At 39.3% G+C, this 20,021-nt stretch overlaps 1 protein-coding gene across 5 annotated transcripts in view; it reads left to right on the top strand.

Moving 5' to 3' along the window:
• Window positions 1–20,021, top strand: part of ADARB1 (adenosine deaminase RNA specific B1) — a 74,426-nt gene that overhangs the window by 37,905 nt on the left and 16,500 nt on the right. For 4 of the 5 annotated variants that reach the window (XM_035570466.2, XM_035570476.2, XM_050711425.1 and 1 more), the window contains 5 exons: window positions 1,436–2,370; window positions 12,612–12,726; window positions 14,363–14,531; window positions 15,068–15,216; window positions 15,432–15,600. In XM_035570466.2, coding sequence (XP_035426359.1) covers window positions 1,436–2,370; window positions 12,612–12,726; window positions 14,363–14,531; window positions 15,068–15,216; window positions 15,432–15,600 — 1,537 coding nt within the window. Of the gene's footprint in view, window positions 1–1,435; window positions 2,371–12,611; window positions 12,727–14,362; window positions 14,532–15,067; window positions 15,217–15,431; window positions 15,601–16,926; window positions 17,055–20,021 lie in introns of all 5 variants that reach the window. The other variant, XR_007708447.1, reaches the window with a different exon arrangement.

The raw sequence follows: 20,021 nt of genomic DNA, 5'->3' as shown, positions 1-20,021 counted from the left end.
AGATACTTTGGAGTCTTGGAACAGAAGAGTTAGATGCGCTTGACCTACTAAATTTGCCTTTTCATTCATGAATGTCAATATAAAGCACAAATAATTAATTTTGTTAGTTTTTTAATCAGGATAAAACTGAGGACTTTCCAGTTATAGCAAACATAATTCTTAAATACATATCTAATGTATCATTACTCCAACTTTGTACTTTAGAAAGTAAATAATGAATCGTTAAATTAATCATGCAATACTACTTTTTTCCCATTAAAATATCCTCATTGTGATTGTGCAGATTTTGTCACACTTCTTGTGTTCTATGTAGTCTTAAGAGAGGATCTTTAGTTTTGCAAGTTTAGGAGAGCAGTTTTTTTGCAAGGAATTTAAAAGCTGCATATAAATGGCAAATAAAATGTTTCTCAATAAAAGACTGTACAGATATATACGTAGTAATTTTGTGATGCAACCTAAGTCAAACGCATTTTTTACAGCTGTTTTTCTGAGGATGGAATAGATACGTGATAAAATTTGTTTTGAAATTTAAGACTACATATGCAGAGAGATGCTGAAGCACAGTTTGTTTCTCTTCATTTTGTGCTGCATCCATATAGCTGTATTCACCTGTTTTGGGTGTACAGAAAAGATGAGCGTGTCACTAGGTTCAGTGAAGGCTGTTAAAGGGTCAGAGTTGTTTGGACAAGGGGTTTGCTCTGCTGAACGGGCCCGTTGCTGGAGCTGCCATGCAGTGGGCAGGCAGTCCTGTTTGGGCAGCCAGCAGCTGAAGGTCCTGAGCAAACTGAGGTGAGGTGAAATGAATGCTGGGAAAAGCATAAAAAATGAAAAGCATAAAAGAATGGAATTTGGAGAATATGGCATAGCTAAAGAGAAGTAAAACATTCATACAGTCTTCAGTCAAGGTGCCTACCTACCAAAAAACTGCCTAGTTTTTCATGACACCGATTTTATTTGTCATTTCTCAAATTGAGCAAATAAAATCATGTAAGACAAAAATGCAACATTAATAAAATAAGAATAAAGTAGAATTAAATATCAATCTCCTAGAACTGGTCTTAAGCATCCATTTTTAATTTAGTAATGGTAGCTTTTTATTTTATAGGTGTATCCTACAAATAATACAATTTAGTTTTCTGGTTTAAAGCATTTTTCACATCAAGTAAAAATTTTGTTCTAGTGTGATTTGAATGCAAACTAAAAAGCTGCAGCATTTTATATGAAAGTAGCAAATGCATTGTTTGAAAATAATTCTTGAATGTGCTCCTTCTTGAATTATCAAGAAGTATTGCTCTCCATTTATATTGCAAAAGCTTTAATCAGTGAGCACACATCACTTAACCAGTTATAAAGAGCGATAAAGGAATCTATAAATTTTGCATTTACAAGATCCTGCAACGAAGGCATTGTAAGTTACTCTTTCTGGGCACCGCAGGTTCAAGCAGCACTGATGTTAAAGAAAACCGCAACATGGACAACGTTCCCCCCAAGGACGGCAGTGTGCAAGGCACCGGGGAGGGGGCTCAGCTTTCCAATGGTGGTAGCAGCAGCAGCAGAAAGCGTCTTTTGGAGGAGGGCAACAATGGCCACTCCAAATTTCGCCCTAAGAAGAGGAAGAAAACGCCAGGTCCCGTTTTGCCAAAGAATGCCCTGATGCAACTTAATGAGATTAAACCTGGTTTACAGTACAAACTGCTGTCCCAAACAGGGCCGGTTCATGCTCCAATGTTTGTGATGGCAGTTGAAGTTAATGGGCAGGTGTTTGAAGGGTCTGGCCCTACAAAAAAGAAAGCCAAGCTTCATGCTGCTGAGAAGGCTCTGCGGTCTTTCGTTCAATTCCCAAATGCGTCAGAAGCGCACCTCGCAATGGGAAGGACTCTCTCTGTCAACACAGACTTCACCTCTGACCAGGCAGACTTTCCTGACACACTTTTCAATGGATTTGAAACTCCAGTTCCTGCTGATGCTTCCTTTTACCTAGGGTCCAATGGGGATGGCTCCTTCAGCTCTAGTGGGGACTACGGGTTGTCATCGTCATCTGCTGTAGCGAGCAGTCTTACCCAGTCACCTCTCCCCACACCACCACCGTACCCGACCACGAGCGGAAAGAATCCTGTCATGATCCTGAATGAGCTGCGGCCAGGACTGAAGTACGAATTTCTCTCAGAGAGTGGGGAAAGCCATGCCAAAAACTTTGTCATGGCTGTTGCAGTGGATGGTCAAACGTTTGAAGGATCAGGAAGGAATAAAAAGCTTGCAAAAGCTCGGGCTGCTCAGTCAGCCTTGGCATCCTTGTTTAACATGCAGCTGGATCAGACTCCATCTCGACAGCCCATTCCTAGTGAGGGGCTCCAGTTGCATTTGCCACAGGTGAGAAGCCCTTTGGTGTTTTTCAGCATGCTTAGATAATGACCAGTAATAGCCAAGGTGAATCATTTTGAATCAGCTTCAACATTTCTGCTGTTTATTCTGCTTGGATGGATGGGTGTGTTTATTTGTGTGTGTGCTTGTGTGTGTATACATATAAATATATACATATATATACATATATATAATATATACATATATTTATATCTATACACATATATAAATATATACATATATATATATATTTATATGTATACGTACACTGCTTGTATTAGGTGATTAATCCGTTTATGTCTTCTGACAATTGTCTGAAATGATTGTGTTCTGTTGGACAGAGTTGTTGCTAATGCTTTTTCAGCTTTGATCACATCATGTAGTAGAGCACAAAGCCCACCTCAACTCCAGCTTACATTGCTGTTTGTGCTGAGGAGAGATTGAACCATGGCTTGCTTGTCTTAGACATCTGTGCATAGATTGAGTTCAAGTCAGGATTTACTGCTTAAGAAAGTATTATTATCTGACACAATCGTTTTTACCAGAGAAGAAAATCATCCTCTTCTGCAAACTGAAACTGTTAGCAGAGCTGAGTAATGGAAGTCAAGGACAGATTAGGTGAAGCTAATGTCACTTATTCCAAGGGTCTGAATAAAAGGCAGAGTTGCAGTGCATGTATCTGTGACCTGTGGTTAAATAGCTGTCATCTAAACGATGGTGCTCTAACCAAATTAGTTAATAACTATATGCAAATTACTTAGGCAAGTAAATTGGGATGAGAAATAGTTTAAATAATTAGTGAAGTAGGGAAGGTAGCAAACATACCGGACAGAGATCAAAAAATGTAAAGAAGCTAGAATTAAGTAATTTTAAACTTTTTTAGTGAAGAAAAATTCTCCCTTATTTGCTTGTGCTTCTCCCCAGTCTAAGTACAATAATGAATTTTTGACTGCCCTCTTTGTACTACATCCATTGGGTCTTTTTAATGATATGTCTGTCTAAATCCATGTGCTTGTTACGTATGTATATATACATACATATACATATAAGTTCCCGTGAATTCTTTTCAACTTTCTGTTTATTCTAATGAGAGTTTTGAGGCTTTGACCTTTGGCATCTCAAAAACATTGTTTTAAAGTTCATTAAAAATACTATATGTCTGATTCAATGTCATTCTATAATCTGGGGTTGAAGAGTATATATAAATGTGACTATTATAAGTACATTGTTTCCTCTAGTTGCATAGACAAAGTGCATTATTTAGAAATTCCTATATGCTGTCTCTTTATCTTGCATAATTATTGGATTATTTATGAATGTTTCATGCTTTTTCAAATCTAGGATTATGCTATTTCAGGTCTTTATGATTTCTTCGGTATGTTCAGCTATTTCAGACTGCTTTTAAAATAGTGCTTTTAAAGGTGGATTTGGCATCAGACACCAAAAAAAAATCACTGTTTTTTTACATGTTACTAGTTCCTGAATCAGTAAAATGGTGAAAATGGGAACTGCAATATGAAGTAGGAAAGAATAAGAATAATTCTTGCCCTGAATAATTTTTCAGGGCGACTTCTGGTAAGTTTTGTTCTGGGATGGGGAAGGTAGAATCATTATATTCTCTCACAGCTCACATTTTTATCATTCTGAGGGGGTAAAGTTGTTTTTCTGCCCAGCAGATCAATGCATAACAACTTACACAGCCTTTTTAAGGGACTTCAATGGACCACTGGACAGTGATGGGTACTTCTGAGCTCCTTGCTTTGTGAGATTTTTGACCTGCATTCTCAGTTCTGTGAACCTATTCGTTGTCCCAGAGTGCCAGTCCATAAGTGGGCTGTTTCTGTAGTTATGCTGTGCAAGGTATGCAGAAACTATGTGGCCAATTCTAGGCATTTGAGCTTAAGGTACAGTTTTAAATAAATAAATTTTTAAAAAAAGCAACACATGGAAGCAACTTTTTTCCCCCCAGCACTCCAACACTGACCTTGATGCCCATATTGTCTACAACAAAGCATACCTTAGGGCCAGCTTGCATTTTACCTTTCTTGCAGATGTGCATAAAAGGCTACTCCAGTGTGGAAGAGAACCCAGTGTTTGTAGGAGTAATTCAGCATACTACACCATGTGGGGAAGGGGCGGGTTGCTGGTACTGTCTCATTTAGATCCCATTAAAAGTCAGCTATTGATTTTGAGTCTTTTGGTCAGTTTGTAATCAGGACATCCGTTTTCTTTCTGCACTTTGCTGTGTTTTATTACTCTGCTTGTATTTATAATTAGTTGTCAAGTTATTGGAATTGATCTATTACATCATGGTCTATTACAAGTGATTTTGTTCTGGTACGTTTTAGTGAGTAATCAGAGATTTAAGCGTTTGTGATGTTTGGTTGTGCTTTTGTTTTTTTCCTTTTTTTTTTAACTCGAGTTCTTAAACAGTTGTTTTTAAACAGCATTTAATGAATATGTGTAAGTATATTAAATTTGGAGATAATCCTAAAGTGGGTGAAGTCACAAACATTGGGGAGTACAGGAGTGAGGCAGATGAGGTTGAGATTTGTAACAACCCTTAGACCAAACAAAATAATGATTTTATTTGGAAAAATTGCAAACTAGAAACATGCAAGGGGAGAAAAATTCCAAGCACTGAAAGCCCAGTGGAAGGAATGAAAGTATAATGTAGCTCTGCCAATGCAGATGTTGGAATTGCTGCCTGGGTTGCAGGTTCAAAATAATGCATTCTCAGCTCAGAGCTGTGTGGTGAAAAGCAGTGTGTTGCTCCAGACACCTCACCTCTTGAGAGGTGCCATTACCTTCTGGATCTGGTAGGCAGCAGGCAGAAGTCTAAGGTGTCTGCAGCTAATGTGTTAATTTGTGATGCCTTGCGAGAAAAACTGTTAGAGCGGAAAGAATTGAGAGGAGCAAAAAGTTGATTGCTGCTCTGGGTGGTGATTGGGAGTTCTGGGTGAAGTACATGTCAAAAGTTATTTACCTTCTGGTAGATGCAAGCACTCTGGAGAAAATGAAATGTGGGAATACACATGTAAGCTATCAAATGATAGAGAAGGACAGTTGATATCAGAGATTAGCTTATTGAATAGATACGGGTATAATCATTTGGCCAGTAAAGTGGGTTATCAAGGTCCTGTGGTTTAATACATTTAAAATCAGTCTGTGCAAAGCAAGCTTATCTGCTTGTTTACAGCTTGACCTTTTGTGATAGATGAAGCACTGTTGCCTGCGGTGAGGAAAATCTCTTTGCTGGGAAAGCGACTTAAACCCAGTAAGTCAGCATGTGCCTCAGAGCAGATGAAGGTACACTGATGAAAATCAGGCCTTGTGCATTTATTACTCTGTGTATTAAAATGGGAGAAATTGTCAGTCCGGTGGGGTAGGGATATGCCTCTCCAAAACAAAGAAAATATTTTTATGGGTAACTACATTTCGTAAATTGATAGCCATCCTCATTTTAGCTCCCATGCCAAGTCCAACAGGATATCCTGTATTGTACAGTAATCTACAGCATATACCAAGGGCTCTAAAATGTGTCCTTGAAGTTTTATTCTTTTCTGTGGAAGACAACTACGTGTTTCAACATGCTTAGGTTAAAATCATTAAAACATTTAAAACACCTCGTTCGTCATAGGTCTAAAGATTTGGTAGGTATCTATGGTTGTTGAGATCTGGAAAAGACAGAGAAATGTGAACAGTATTTTAAAATAACTTCTGAAGACAAATGGGTCACCTGTTTATCGATGAAGTATGGAAGCTGATAGAACCAGCTTTTTGAAAACTATTATTGTGAAGCCCAAATCTGATTACTGGGGAAAGTAGCATTTCTGAGCACTGAATCATATCAAGAGCCTTACTGGGCCAGACCAAAGCTGGCAGACCCTGCCCAGGTCCTTGCCAGCAGCCTCAGCTCAGGGAAGTGGTAAGATTACAGGGGATCCTAGTACAGACAGTCCCCCCCCACCACTGAGCAGTTCCTCGGACATCTCAGGGGCCACGGGCACTCTGCTGGACTTTTCTATTTCTTCTTTTTGATCTCTTTCTCACCCAGAGATAAATGTCCCAGAGATCACTTGTTTTCCCTTTGATTTTTTTTTCTTTTCCCTTAGGCACCCACCATTTCCCAAGGAAGGCTCACACCTCTGTCAGAGGGGGTATTATTCTGTCTCTGAAAGAAAAAATCAGCATGGACAGAGGCCAGTACCAAATGCCCTGAAAAAAAAAATGAGAAAAGGGCTATAGCAGTTCTTACCCAGTATATTCTTCCAACCTTCAGCAGTTTGTGTCTCAAAGATTTTCTTAGCTGGAAATGATGTGCCTTTCCATTTAAGAATCCTTGATGGATTCTTACCCACCCCACCCCCCTCACCCCCCCCCACCCCCAAAATTTCAATAATTTCTGGAACTTCTGTAAACTTTTATCTTCTGTAGCACCCTGCAGCAGTTAGTTCCACCATTTAAGTATGTATTTTGGGAAAAAGAGTCTCATCTTGTTTGTTTTGAACCAACTGCATGCATCCTGGTGTGTCCCAGTACAATGATCTCTCTCCCAGTAATGGGCTTTTTGCCAGCAGTAAAGAAGGCCGCCTGGGGATTTTCAGTGAAGTATTGGTCAAGGCTGCTCCATCTGCAGCCTTGCAGATGACGGTTTCCATCAGACTGGAGGAACCTGATGGTGGAGGGTATCCACTGACATCCTGTGTTAGGAAAACCTCAGCATAAGCTTTTTAATGGTATTTCTTGGATTTCTTTAAACTGTTTACTTAAAAAGATTAGCCTGAATGCAAAGATGTGGAAACGAGAGACTTGGAGTTGTAAATATTGAAGTTTAAAAACAGTTATTTTGATCAGCAAAAGCTGGACTGTTGTGAGAGAAAGTAACTTGAGCTACGTAAAGAAGCAGTGTAGTTGCAGATGAAATAAATGTAAAAATCCAATAGAGGGAGTACTTTTAAATACTCAACTAATTATATTGCAAATTCAACTTAGGGCAAAAACATCCTGTATATTGCTGTAGACACATTAAAACAAAATGTTAAGGAGAAAAAGTGTCCTGAGAACCAATGCTGTAATGTGTCGTTTCACTTGAAGTGCTATGTTAATCCTGGTTTAGCCTCGAGGGTGGGGGGAAAGGTAGAGAAGAAGTATTCAAATGTAGAAAAGATGTACAAATTAGTTATGAAAATGATTAGAGATCTGAGAAGGCTTCTTCTGCAAGGATACTGAGAAGACCTATGCAGCTTATTGAAAAAGGCAGCTTAGCACATACAGGAGAATTAGAATGTAACAAATTCAAGCCTAGTATAAAGATAAAACTGAATATGAAAATTAATGAAAAAGGTGTTGAAATAATTGCTATAGAATTGGAAGAAATGTTGAAGATACGCTTGCACAAGCAGTCAGAGAATCTGCTGCCAGGCAGGAGTTTCTTTAAATAAATACAGGAAACTTTGGAGAACTAGAAAATAATTAACCTGTTTTATTAGTGTAGATATATTTGCACCTCCTCTGAAGTGTGTGTGCTGGTCACTGTCAGAGGAGAGATAATGGACCCAGTTGATCCTGATTTTACCTACTGTGGACACTGCCAGTGCTCATCAGCTTGTGAAAGTTCACATATGCCTTCAGTTGTGAAGGTAAGAAGAAATGAAGTTGAGGGAGAACATTTGTGCTTGAAAGGAAGGAGGACCACTGTAGATCCAGAGAGTGCACAAAAGACTGGGAGGTCTTCAGTCAGTTCTCCAGTGAGACTTGGGTGCTGTCAGCCCATGTAGTGCCCCAGCTCCAGCTGCCTGGGTGCCCCATCACATTGATGCTAACCAGCGTTTGTCTGCGTGGAACATCTGTGCTGTGTTGGGAAGATCTCTGTGGCCTACAGAGGCCTTCCTTCAGATCCAGACAGACCAGGTTCAGAATATTTTAAAACACAGCCGATCAGGGAGGGTTTTCTGATGCAAAATTGCTGCAAAATATTTATTAACCCAAATAATTTTGTATGTGTAGAAAAGAACTGGTTTCACTGCAGCTTCATCAGGGAAAGGAACAATGCACCCAAAATAGCTTTGAGCTCACACGCCTTAATGAGCAAACTGTCAGCTATTTTAGGTCTTTCCTTTTTTGAATTACCCAACTTTGAATAATGATTTAATGCAGGAGAGTGCATTGAGAATCTCTGTCAGACGTTAGGGCACTCATTGGGAAGGTGAGAGATGAGTTCAATTTCTGCTACAATTAGTATTTATTTATATGAAAAGGAATATATAGAGAAAGAGAAGTGAAAGATCCATACCCAGACAGGTCAGTGGCCTAGTCTTGATGTGGAGCTTTGTGTCCTTGATTTGAAATGATTTGAAATGGGGACAGCAAGGTCATCATTTTAGGTCAGTAAGTCTTGTTCCCTGTTGTGCAGTGGCCTGATCATAACCTGCGTGATTCTCATCCAGTTCCTACCTTCCCGTTTACCAAAAATCTGTGTCTTCTGGTGATTCAGTTCTCTCTGCTCTATGTCACGTGGTGATGGCAGAGGAATTGCTGCTAAGGCTGTCGTAACCCTGTCTGGAGTCCCAGTAAGGACTCTGCATTCTTTAATACACATATCAGTTATTCAAGGTTTCATTTGTCCCCGTGACTTTTTGTTCCCAGGTCATACAGAGATTGTCATGTGGCTGGGCTTGGAAACTGTTTCTGGGAAAGCACCTAGTCAGGACCGTGCTCTGGAGTAATGATTTATATGTTCTTTCAGAATCTGGCATTTATTTTCAGTGCCCTTGAAACAATTTTAAGGTCTACAGATTGTTAAAGCTAGTCAGAGAAGTTTGGAGATTTCTTATCTAGTAGGATCTCTATCTCATTTTCACCACCTCTTGCTTATCAGGAGTAAAAGGAGTTAAGGTGAGGACCCGAGTTTTTAAGCATGTTTCATGTGGTGAATAATTTTTTTTCCTGGTGCCTTTATTTCCAATGGACCTGAACACAAGACAACAGAACAAGATAGACCATTTTTTTTGAGAAACTTTGCCTCCTTGTTTTTGGAGGTGGTCGCAGCGGACTGAGTTTGCCATGATGGCCTCCTTGGTACAGAGCCCTTGCTCTTGGCTAGGCTTCCTCCGTGGTTTCCCAGGCCCTTGCCTGACTTTATTTCTGAGACATCCTCCACCATAGGTGTATGTTAGGTGTATGTTGCTCATCTCCCTTGTAACCTTTAGTAATCTCACTGCAATAGTGAGGCCACTTTTCAGCCCTCTCTCCTCCCTTCTCCTCTCTCTCTCCTTTCATCACTTTTCTCCTTTTTATAAAACTGGACTCAGAATATATCCATATTAATTTCAGAAGCCATAATAAGGGTCAGTGAGGAAGAAGTTTCTATTTCAGTTTTTTAATTCAGGAGACTACTAGCTTACAAATCTTACTGTGAAGTTGAGAAAATTGTAGGGTTAACCCTAGAAAGCTCATATGTTATCTACAGCTGTTGCCTTCAGCTGTTATAATTCTTAGTCTTTCTGTGAGACTATTTTAGAGTATTCACTGAGTATAATAATAATAAGCATGTTCAGCATCTGGGAAGTGTATGTAAAGCTACAACGATTGCCTAATACAAGCTTCTTCAGAACTTTAAAAAATCTTCTCTATCCCTCAGTCTACAAATACATAAGCAAAAAACCTCTCTTAACATCTGTCCAGAGACCAACTTCATCAAGGCTCCCTTAGCCTTCATTTAAAGGAGAAAGGAAAATGCTTCCCCCCGTGTGGGACTGTCATTTTTTATCTCTGATGTAGCACCTGTCTGTACTTGGTTTTGCCCAGATGCAAGCTATAGTAGAGGGTAGCAATGGTGCACGGTGTTCTGATGCTCTGCTTCCCATCCCCTCCACTGTGCTGCAGCAACCACCAGCCCCATGATGGGACCAGTACTGAGCCTTCGTGCTGGTGCCCCGAAAGCCAGGTGCTGAAATAAGCACAGGAAGGCAGGAAGAATTTACCCCAGTGTGGTTCTCAAGGACTGTACCTGCTTTAACTGCAGCTCTAAACCAATGCATCTAAATCTCACTGAAATGTGATGGGACCACTCCCAAGACTGGAGTGCTGCAATGGATGGCTACAAGCTAGAGAGAAGCTTGTGCCTCTACAGACGTGATGGTAGCCTCTGAACAAAGTTGAGCTTCTGAAAAATTTTTCAATCTGTTGATAAGAGTTTCTGAATTGTAGTCCATTCAAATGCATTGAGAAAATTTGTATTCACAATGTTGAGAGTCTTCTGATTCTACAAGTCATGTGGTGCAAAACATGGGCTGAAGCTTGGTGCAAATGTGACCTCAGTCACCACTGACTGCTAGTTGCTCTATGCCCCAGTCAGATTCTGGAAAAAGATGTCAAGCTCCAAAATCATGACACATGAGCTGTAGTTATTGCTTCATTGGCTGCAAAAGCTTTCCCAGAAGGAAGTCAACATTGAGAGTTCCTGTGTTTCTAGTCCTCTGTTTCTAGTCTGTCAGTTCTCATGAGCGTTGTTAAGAAAGCAGTGGTGAATCAGGCTGGAAGTCTTCAAGCCTTTTCTTTTTACTTTTCTTTTGACTTTGTTAGTCTGGTTTTGGAACAGATTATGCTCAAGATTTGTCAGCACTGTGGATTTTCCTTGGGCTGTCTCTGGAGGTGTGGTGATTTTCTTCTCATACAGAAAGGTCCTGTGGTTAGTTCATAAACAGAAGCATCTCAGCCCCAAATGTCCTTCTGGGCTTGATTTAGTTGCTTATTCATGTGTTTAGCATTGTATAAGACGCTCTCAGGTATCTAAAGCATCGGTGCAGCACTGGCAGACCTGGCGCAGGACCTGTGCACTTCTGAATCGTCCACCTGTGGGCCAGGTGTAGCATCTTGAATACTGCCAGCTGTCAGCATGCAGACAACCACACCCAGTCTTTTATGCCTGGCGCTGCATGGAAGGGATTTAATGCCAGGCTGCAGGAATCTGCATGTAGAGATGTTTAAACCTGGGTTTTCCTGTGGGTGTGAAAGTCTGAAGTCCTATTATGGTCCGTGCATGCCTGGGGGTGTGATGGTGTCTGAAAGAGCCATCATCCTTAAATGGCCTCTTCTTATGGACACTCTTAATTTGTCTAAAAACAGTGCCAAAAAGGGTTTTCCTGCATTGCAGCTGCTTCTGTTTAACATGTAACTTTCCTTTCGAAGTGATCGACTGTGCTGCTGGGTGTATCACTGGGGCACTGGACTTTGTGTAGTACTTGCGGAAAACAGGTAGTACCAACAACAGATATTTACACGGTGGTTTTTACTCAAAACTAATGTTGCATAGATTGCCCTGGTTTTCAGAGTCTTTTCTGGTGAAAATTCAGGAATTTGAGTTTGATTCATCTCTAGTTATTATAGTTCCAGCTGCCTTAAAATCAGCAGGTGAGATTAGCTGCAGTGTTGAACTGAACCATCATCGGAGTTCAGCAAGAGCAGGAATGGTATCTTGAAGTTTTCATTAATATGAATTTAGTCCCCGTAGAGCCTGAACGATGTTGCTTGTCAGCACAACTGGCAAGTTACAGCTCTGTGGCTATTGTTCAAGTTTTCCTTAAGGTGAAAGAGTTAAGTCTTCCTAATTTTCAGACAGGTAGGTTGTACAGTGATGTCTTACACTCTTAAATTTGTATGTCTTATTAAAAAAAAAAACAAAAACAAAACACAAACAAATAAAAAACAAACAAGAAAACTCTTTTGAAAACAATCATTCTTATTTATGCAGTAACTGGGTAATTAATTTGATTGTTATAAAAGGTTTCTCTGTTGCTTTGAAGAGGCTGGTTTTGCACTTCAATCTTTCTTTCAGGTCCAACACTGTGGATGCTGAAATGAGATATTTTGAGGTTTGAGCATGAAAATACTGACTCATCTCTCTATTCAGTTGTTCTCCAAAGCCTCAAAAGTTCATAGTGATCATGAGTGTAAGGTATTTTGATGCTTTACATAAGGCTATGTGACCCTGTCATGGAGCACAAAGAACTCTATTTTCACATGTAGTGAACTCTGAGTGTTCAGTGTGCCTGAAAATTGGACCTGGCCAACTCCTTGACATTGTGCAGATGCATCAAAATCTTTGTCCAGTTTTAAAGCAAACAATACAAACACTTTTAATATGTTGTGTCAAATCATTTAAAAGTGCAAATCTTTATAACCTAATGCTATTGTAGCTTTTTTTAGTTGTTTAATTTTCTAATGTTCATTTCTGTGTGATCCAACAGGTTTTAGCAGATGCTGTTGCACGCTTGGTAGTAGATAAATTCAGTGATTTGACAGAAAATTTCACATCTCCACATGCACGTAGAAAAGTCCTTGCTGGAATTGTCATGACAACAGGTAAAGAAAAAAAAAACTGTTTTAGCTGTCTAAATACCAGGGCTTTGTTTGCGTTCTAAGAAACTATATTCTTTCTTCAGTCAATCAGTATTGAAATATATTTTTACTGTTTACTCTTCAAGGTGCATTAAATATAGCAATTAAATCTTGGCTAAAGATGATTAAAGGAAAATTAGATCTGCAAGTGCATCTGTTTCTGGAGCTCCTGTCTTCTGCGTAGTTGAGACTTCTGAGATAATTCATAGTCTACAAAATGCATGAACCTTTTAAAATGAGACATTGAACTTTTTGAAAGTAAATCTAAAATAAATTTCACCACATTGGTCACACAGATGGCATTCTTGTTTTTGGCATGGTATATAAGAAATTATGATTGCTTTCCAAATCTTTAAGGTTTTGCATTTTGTTAGTTTGTCTTGCTGTATTTCATTCTCAGTGCTTTGTGTCTCAGTCATTTTAGGAGGGGTAGCTGGCCTCATCTGTGTTTTTTTTTAAGGTTGTACTTTGATGAGTATTTATTTCATAATCAGTGAGAGCTCAAACATCCCATTCCACGTGTCCCATTCCCTCACTAATTCCTAGCTATGCCCCTTACATTGGCAGTGCTGCGGCACAGCCAGGTGGTGGGCAATGCTGTCACTGAGCTGTGTTCAGGACCACTGCTGGTTTGCTCTTTCCCACACCCACACACAGCTTCCCATGAATCTGCACCACTTCAGGCCGGGATGCACGCCGCAGCTAACTCTACGCACTGGCAGTCTAGGCTCCCTTGCATTGGCACCTCCAGGAGATGATCTTGTATTGTGGATGGACCCTAAACTTCAGGTGCCTGGGGTGTGTTGAATATGCTTCTTCCCGCTTGTCCATACTGCAGTAAATATTCTATTGGATGAAGACAGCAGAAGGCATTTAGCAGGGCCAGCTGCTTTCTGTATCTGGTGTTTTTTGCTTTGTTTTGGTAGAGGGATGCAACATTGTGACCTGTCATTCCAAATTCTTCATGGAACTGACTGTTTTAATGACAAAGGTAGTTGTTTGTATAGAAAACATGCAAAATATTTTTAATTCAATCGTGCAGAATTATTTAACACCAAGAACTATGTCTCTAGATGTCCTGTACTGCTGATAAGCTTTAAAATGGTTTAAGCATTTGAACTTCATTATCTAGTGTTACTTTTCATCTTGATGGTTTAATACCCTTCTGTTCTGTCTTTTTTTTTAAATAAATCAGTGCCTTTTAATAATACAAATTTCTAAAGATGCTGTTAATATCTGCATATATGGCCAAACGGTTGCCATGCTGTAAGCCAACTGGCTGCCTGGGCTCAGAAAAAAAGCATCGTCTTTGGAGATCAGGCTTTAATAACTCTTCCTGAAGCAGCAATTTTTCCCTGCAGGTTTTCAATGTCTAGCTCATCTGAGCTCCAAAATAAAGAACTCACAAGAAACATAGATCATACTGGTAGAGGGAAGATAAGTCTGAGTGAAGCTTTTGGTTTAAAGAAAAAATCAGAAGAAAAAATATTTATTGAAAAGAAACAAAGAAAAGAGCCTTGTTTGAATTCTGCAGGACAATCTCTTGCTAAATTGCTTGTGATTTTAATTGCATCTTCATTCTAAAATTTTGTTTTGTCAGGTACAGATGTGAAAGATGCTCTGGTAATAAGTGTTTCTACAGGAACAAAATGCATCAATGGTGAATACATGAGTGATCGTGGTCTTGCATTAAATGATTGCCATGCGGAAATTATATCTCGACGGTGCCTGCTTAAATTTCTATATACACAACTTGAGCTTTATCTAAGGTAAGCTTATGGGAAGATAAGCTGACCACATGGAGCTGTAAAGCTGTCAGAAAATGTCTTCTAATTATTTGAATCTGAAACACTTGTCCTGACATGCCCTGCTGAAACGAACTGTGTAAAGTAACACCTGCTGCATTAGAATGTTTAACTGAGAACTGAAGCTCTTTGCCCTAAAGTTTGAATTGAACAAAACATGTATTCAGTTAGGTGTCAATCTTGAGAGGAAAGCACAGACAAAATTACAGGGAATCGTTTTGTAATCTGTAAACAAAAATCTAAATCAAAATAATCTCAAGTGATCCGATGTGTGATGTTGTTTTGTTTTCTGGTAAGTCCCTGAAAGCTCACTGGGGAATGTAAAAGGCTCTCTATTTCTTGCCTCCATTCTTTTTTTCATTTTTTAATTTGTAATAACTTGTTAGAGTTATATTATAAGATTTCCAGACATCATGTGTTTAATGCCTGTTGAGACTGACCAGCTTATATTATTTGTACGTTAATTTTGGTTTTGACTATATTTTTGTTCTCTGTTTCAGCAATAAAGATGATCAGCAAAAATCCATTTTTATCAAATCGGAACAGGGCGGGTTTAAACTGAAGGAGAATGTGCAGTTTCATCTCTATATCAGTACGTCTCCTTGTGGAGATGCTAGGATTTTCTCGCCACATGAAGCAGCACAAGAGGGTATGATAGCAGTAGTATTCTAGTATTGGAGTTTAAAGTATTATCTGAGCATGTACTAGTGATATGGTTATGTAGCTAAATTGCAAAGAGTGATAGAAATTGTCATGTAAGCCAGCAGCTACATAGGCTTTAATAGACTCTTCTTATTGTAATGCTATCTGTAAAATATTTTGAGAATATTTTTCAGTTGATTGTAAGCAGTTTTTGTCGTTTAGATCAAGGGGACAGACATCCAAACCGCAAGGCAAGAGGACAGCTACGAACAAAAATAGAATCTGGGGAAGGAACAATCCCTGTGCGCTCTACTACCACTATCCAGACGTGGGATGGAGTATTGCAAGGAGAAAGGCTACTTACTATGTCATGCAGTGACAAGATAGCAAGGTGAGATGCTAAATAATTGTTTTTTCAGTGGAATAAGAATGGAGGGTTGCATGACAGCTGCAGTGAATGTGCAGGTTATTGCTTGGTTTCCTTGCTTAGATGTAGCATGGCTGCAACTCCAGTTATGAAGCTCTGATTCTTCACCTGCAGTTGGTGTCAGACCTTCTGCTGGCTTCAGAGGCGAGGTGAAAACATTATATATCATTTTAGCAACTTAAGTCATGACAGCCTTGTTTTGTAATTTTCACTGGAAAATATCAGATGAATGCCTTTTTTTTTTCTAATGTAGTATGGCATTGGCAACACAGTGACAGTGCAATAAATCTATTAGCTGTAGCTGATTAATTTCCTCTGATTATATATATCCTTGTATATCAATAGTACAGATGTGTTCCATGGATAAATTTAGATTTTTATTATTTTATGCAGGGAAAAAGTGTTCCAGTTAAAAACATGTCCATTGATGGTCATTTTTAATTTCTAGCTTCAAAATTATTTTAATGTTAGTTTTAATATTTTACTGTAAATAAATATTTTGGTTCCAGTACTAGTACTTTTATTTATACTTTATCTGATATATTCTTATTCTTTGTTGTCATTACTGACAGACAAAGATTTTTGAAAACTGTGGACAGACAGATGACACCCTGTACCCCACCCCCAGTTTAGCAGCAGTAAGCTTTAAAAAGTACCAGAGGTCTGAGAGAGTTGCTGGAAGATGGTAGTATTATTTAAATGAGCCTGTCTGATTGCAGCCTCTTTGTTCTCGTGAAATAGATGAGAAATGCCAAGTTTTTCAACTGATGATATTTTAATTATTTTTTAGTTAAAAAACCTGTGCTGATCTGTCAAGTCATACTTAGTCTGATTCAGAATTTATCAAGTCTATTTTAACAAAGAAAATAAGTGGAAATGTAATTGTGAACTGTGTACACCAAATCAAAAAATACAGGATGAATGTTAGGTGATTGCTTTTTTCCTCTAGTCTTGTCTCAAGTAATCAGCATCTTTACTGAAGGAAGACACTTTAGTTTAAATCCTTCTAACACAAATAGATAGGGCCACTCAGAAGCCACTGTATTGGGTTGTTGAAAGGCAATTTTACAAAAATGACATTGAAGTTTTTTAATAATATTTTCAATAGTTCATCAAATGGATTTCCCAGCTTCATGTCAATAACTTCTCTTAACCATCCAGTGTGGTATTCATGCTGCATTCATTTGACTTCTTTTATCACATCATCGTTGCTGTTAGTGAAATTAAAACTTGAAGACAGTTATTGAGCTAGAACACATTTGACTATTTTGTTGATTTTGTGTGATGCAGAACAGAATCCATCTCTCGCTTGCGTAGCTAGCTGTCACCTCTCCTTGGGGCTAATGGGAATAATTTTGTTTGTGCCAGTGAAGGAAGCAAATAGAACCCCTTGACACAGAACAAAGACTGTATGACGGGTAAGGAGGCCCAAATTTTCATATTCTTTTTTTCTTTTCTGTTTTTCTTTTTTTTTTTTTTTTTTTTTTTACATTTCCCTGACATTTATGACCATGTTTTGTCCATTTAAATTTGAAAGAATGCATTGCTATGTAGTTTCCAACAGTCAGTGCTCCAGAATGCCCTTGCCCTGTGCACTTCCACTGAGCTTTCCAAAAGGTTCATGGTCCCAGCGTGGAAAACACATGGATGAATAAAGCGTGCAGGATTGCATGTGCAATCCTGAGCAGGAAAGCTCTTTGTATCTGAACAGCCATATCTGTGTGGATTATATGTATAACCCAAGCTGTTACTTTCAGCCTCTGAGTGCTTTGTTGCAGTGTGCTGTCTAGCACCCTCCTGAGCCTGGTAGGAACCCCCAAGAAACTTGCAAAACTTCTGTTAAACTTCTCTTTTTCTGGAAAAAAACAAACAAACAAAAAAACTAAATAGTAGAAGGTCTGCAGTTACTGCTGCTCATTACAGTGATGGGCCAAGCTCACCATTAGTAACGGGTGAGCTCTAATGCAATAGTGGATGGAATTCCTCGGGCTGACTTCAGGTGCTGATTGTACATTGGCAGACTTGGCCATGCTGAGCCAGGGTTTGGATTGTGCCACAGGCTGAGACAGGACGTGTGAAACAGGCTTTGGCTGTGGAACAACATGGGTCTTCTGCTTCCCTCCAGACAGCTCAGCTCACCTCTTCTTCACCAGTTTATTTGGAGGCAGATACTCAGCACCCCTAAATGACCTCCTGAAGGGACACTTTCTGCTTGTGCTGGAAGAGACAGGGGAAAAAAAAGAGAAAAAGTCAAGAGATACGGGAGCTGTGCTTTAGGTAGGAAGGAAATGAGGGGTGCCAAACTCTAACTTGCACTGATGTCACCAGGAGAAAAATGAGAAATAGCAAAAGGCCTGCATAGGTAAAAGTGAATGTAATTCCTTTTGGATCAGGAGCATTAGAACAGGATTGTCCTAGTGTGTTAGTTCATGGCGATGTTTCAGGGTGGTAATATTCTGTGACAATAATACCTTTTGGGGGGACATTAATATACATGCATTTGTTTTAAATGTATCCTAGGCTTTATTATATCCATGGTGCTTTATTATGCATATTTTTGTCATTCTCTGTTTGATATGTTTTTCCCCCAACATTCATTTCAAGTTTTTCAGCTTTGAATAATTACTTAATTTCTCACAAAACATTTCAGTTGAGGTTTGCTGTCTTGCTAAGCAGAACAAAATGGTTTTTCACCCTGTTTCCTAGCTAAGAAGGCTCTAGGAATTAAGAAGTGATTTAATTAAAAAGTGGTCCTGTTGTATAAAGGAGAAATTATTGGTGCTGTTCTGCTCTAAAGAATGTTACTTCTGATAATCTTTGGTGTGAAATGACGTCATGTGCCCATGTACTGACCTTGTTTTGCAGTATTTAGAGTGGGATATCCGAATGGAAGTTTATAACTGTCTGTCTATTTCCCTGATGGCTTTTCCTTCTTGACCCCACCATCCAGATTTCTTGGACTGATGAGGTTGCACAAAAAGAACTTAAAATCCTGTGTGTGCTCACTAAAGGCTGTACGTATGTTCTGTTTGTGGCCATCAAGCTTTTTTCAAGTTTGAGAGTCATTTTATAATGGAAAGCTCCATGACAGAGCTGGTGTGATTTCTGAACAGTTCTTAGTCCAAGTGACAGATTAGAATGCCTTAATTTTGATACGTGATGGCTGTGTGATGCCTAGGTGAAAAACCTTGGGGAAAGCAGCAGGAAAACACTACCCAGCATCATGTAACCACTCAAACCAGTGACTTGAGTCTTGGCCCATGCTCACCAGTATGCCACAGATCCAGGCAACACTGGGAGAGCTGGGACAAATCAGAGCTGTGCAGTTGACAGCCTAGGTTCAGCTACAAGGGAAAACAAATTCTCTTGTCTGTAATTGAAAATCTGACCTCAAGATAAATAAAAAGATGCTTGTGAGAAGTGCTGCTCTAAAAGATCATAGGCTTCTTGTGCTTGGTGACTTGTGTCAGTGTGGGGCACTGACTGAGCCACTTGAGGTAAAAGACTGACTCTGGTTCACATGACGATGTTGCTTCCTGTGTATGCTGTGAAAAGGAGGCACCGATCATAGAGATTCAGTTAATCTCTTAGGAAAGCAGAGAGAAATCAGATTTGAACATGGCAGAAAGGAGGTCGTGTTCAGATTAATTAAATCATCTCTTCCTGTTCATTCTGCAGCATCTAATAGCATCTAAGTGGTGAATATAGAATAGGAAAACCAATGAGTACGATAATTTTGTAAAATCACATGTCCCCAGGGTGGTGCTCAGCTATAAAACCATGGTTGTAGCTCTCAAGCGAGCACGCTACACAGAGAGTAGCATCTGTAAGTAGACAGGAGCTGACCACTATTAATTTGCAACTTCATTGACCAAAAGTTATATATGTATTTATGGATTACTTCAGTGCAGGTGAGGCAGGAGGCAGGATGTGAATCCAACTATGTTTGTGGGAACAGGCAGTTGTTTGCTGTTGTGTAGGAACTACTATAGGAGACTGAGACTTGGATTGGAAATGTTCGGATCTACAGAGCTGTTGTTGGGGTCTAGTCTGTAAAGATGGTGAGATGTTGCAGTTGGAAACAGCATTTCTGTGAATGCCTGTGTGCAAGGTTACTTCGTAGATGAGGTAGAGGACATGGCAAAATCTTGATGACGGCAAACATTTGGTCTTTTCGTCTTATTTTGTACCTAAGTGTTCCTGGGGAATTCTAAGCTGTAAAGCAAAGTGTGGACACAAAGTAGCCTGAGCTATGCTCCCAAGGAGACAACTCAGCAGCGTTTTCTAATTGGTGTAATTTTTGATTCTGAAATCTGAAATTTTTCAGATCACTGAATTTTTTTATGCAAAACAAATACTCACTAGAAAGCAATGTTTTTATACAA

The sequence above is a fragment of the Cygnus atratus genome, chromosome 6 (genome assembly GCF_013377495.2).
Source record: "Cygnus atratus isolate AKBS03 ecotype Queensland, Australia chromosome 6, CAtr_DNAZoo_HiC_assembly, whole genome shotgun sequence".
Lineage (NCBI taxonomy): Eukaryota > Metazoa > Chordata > Aves > Anseriformes > Anatidae > Cygnus > Cygnus atratus.
This window is presented reverse-complemented; position numbering and strand designations above follow the sequence as displayed.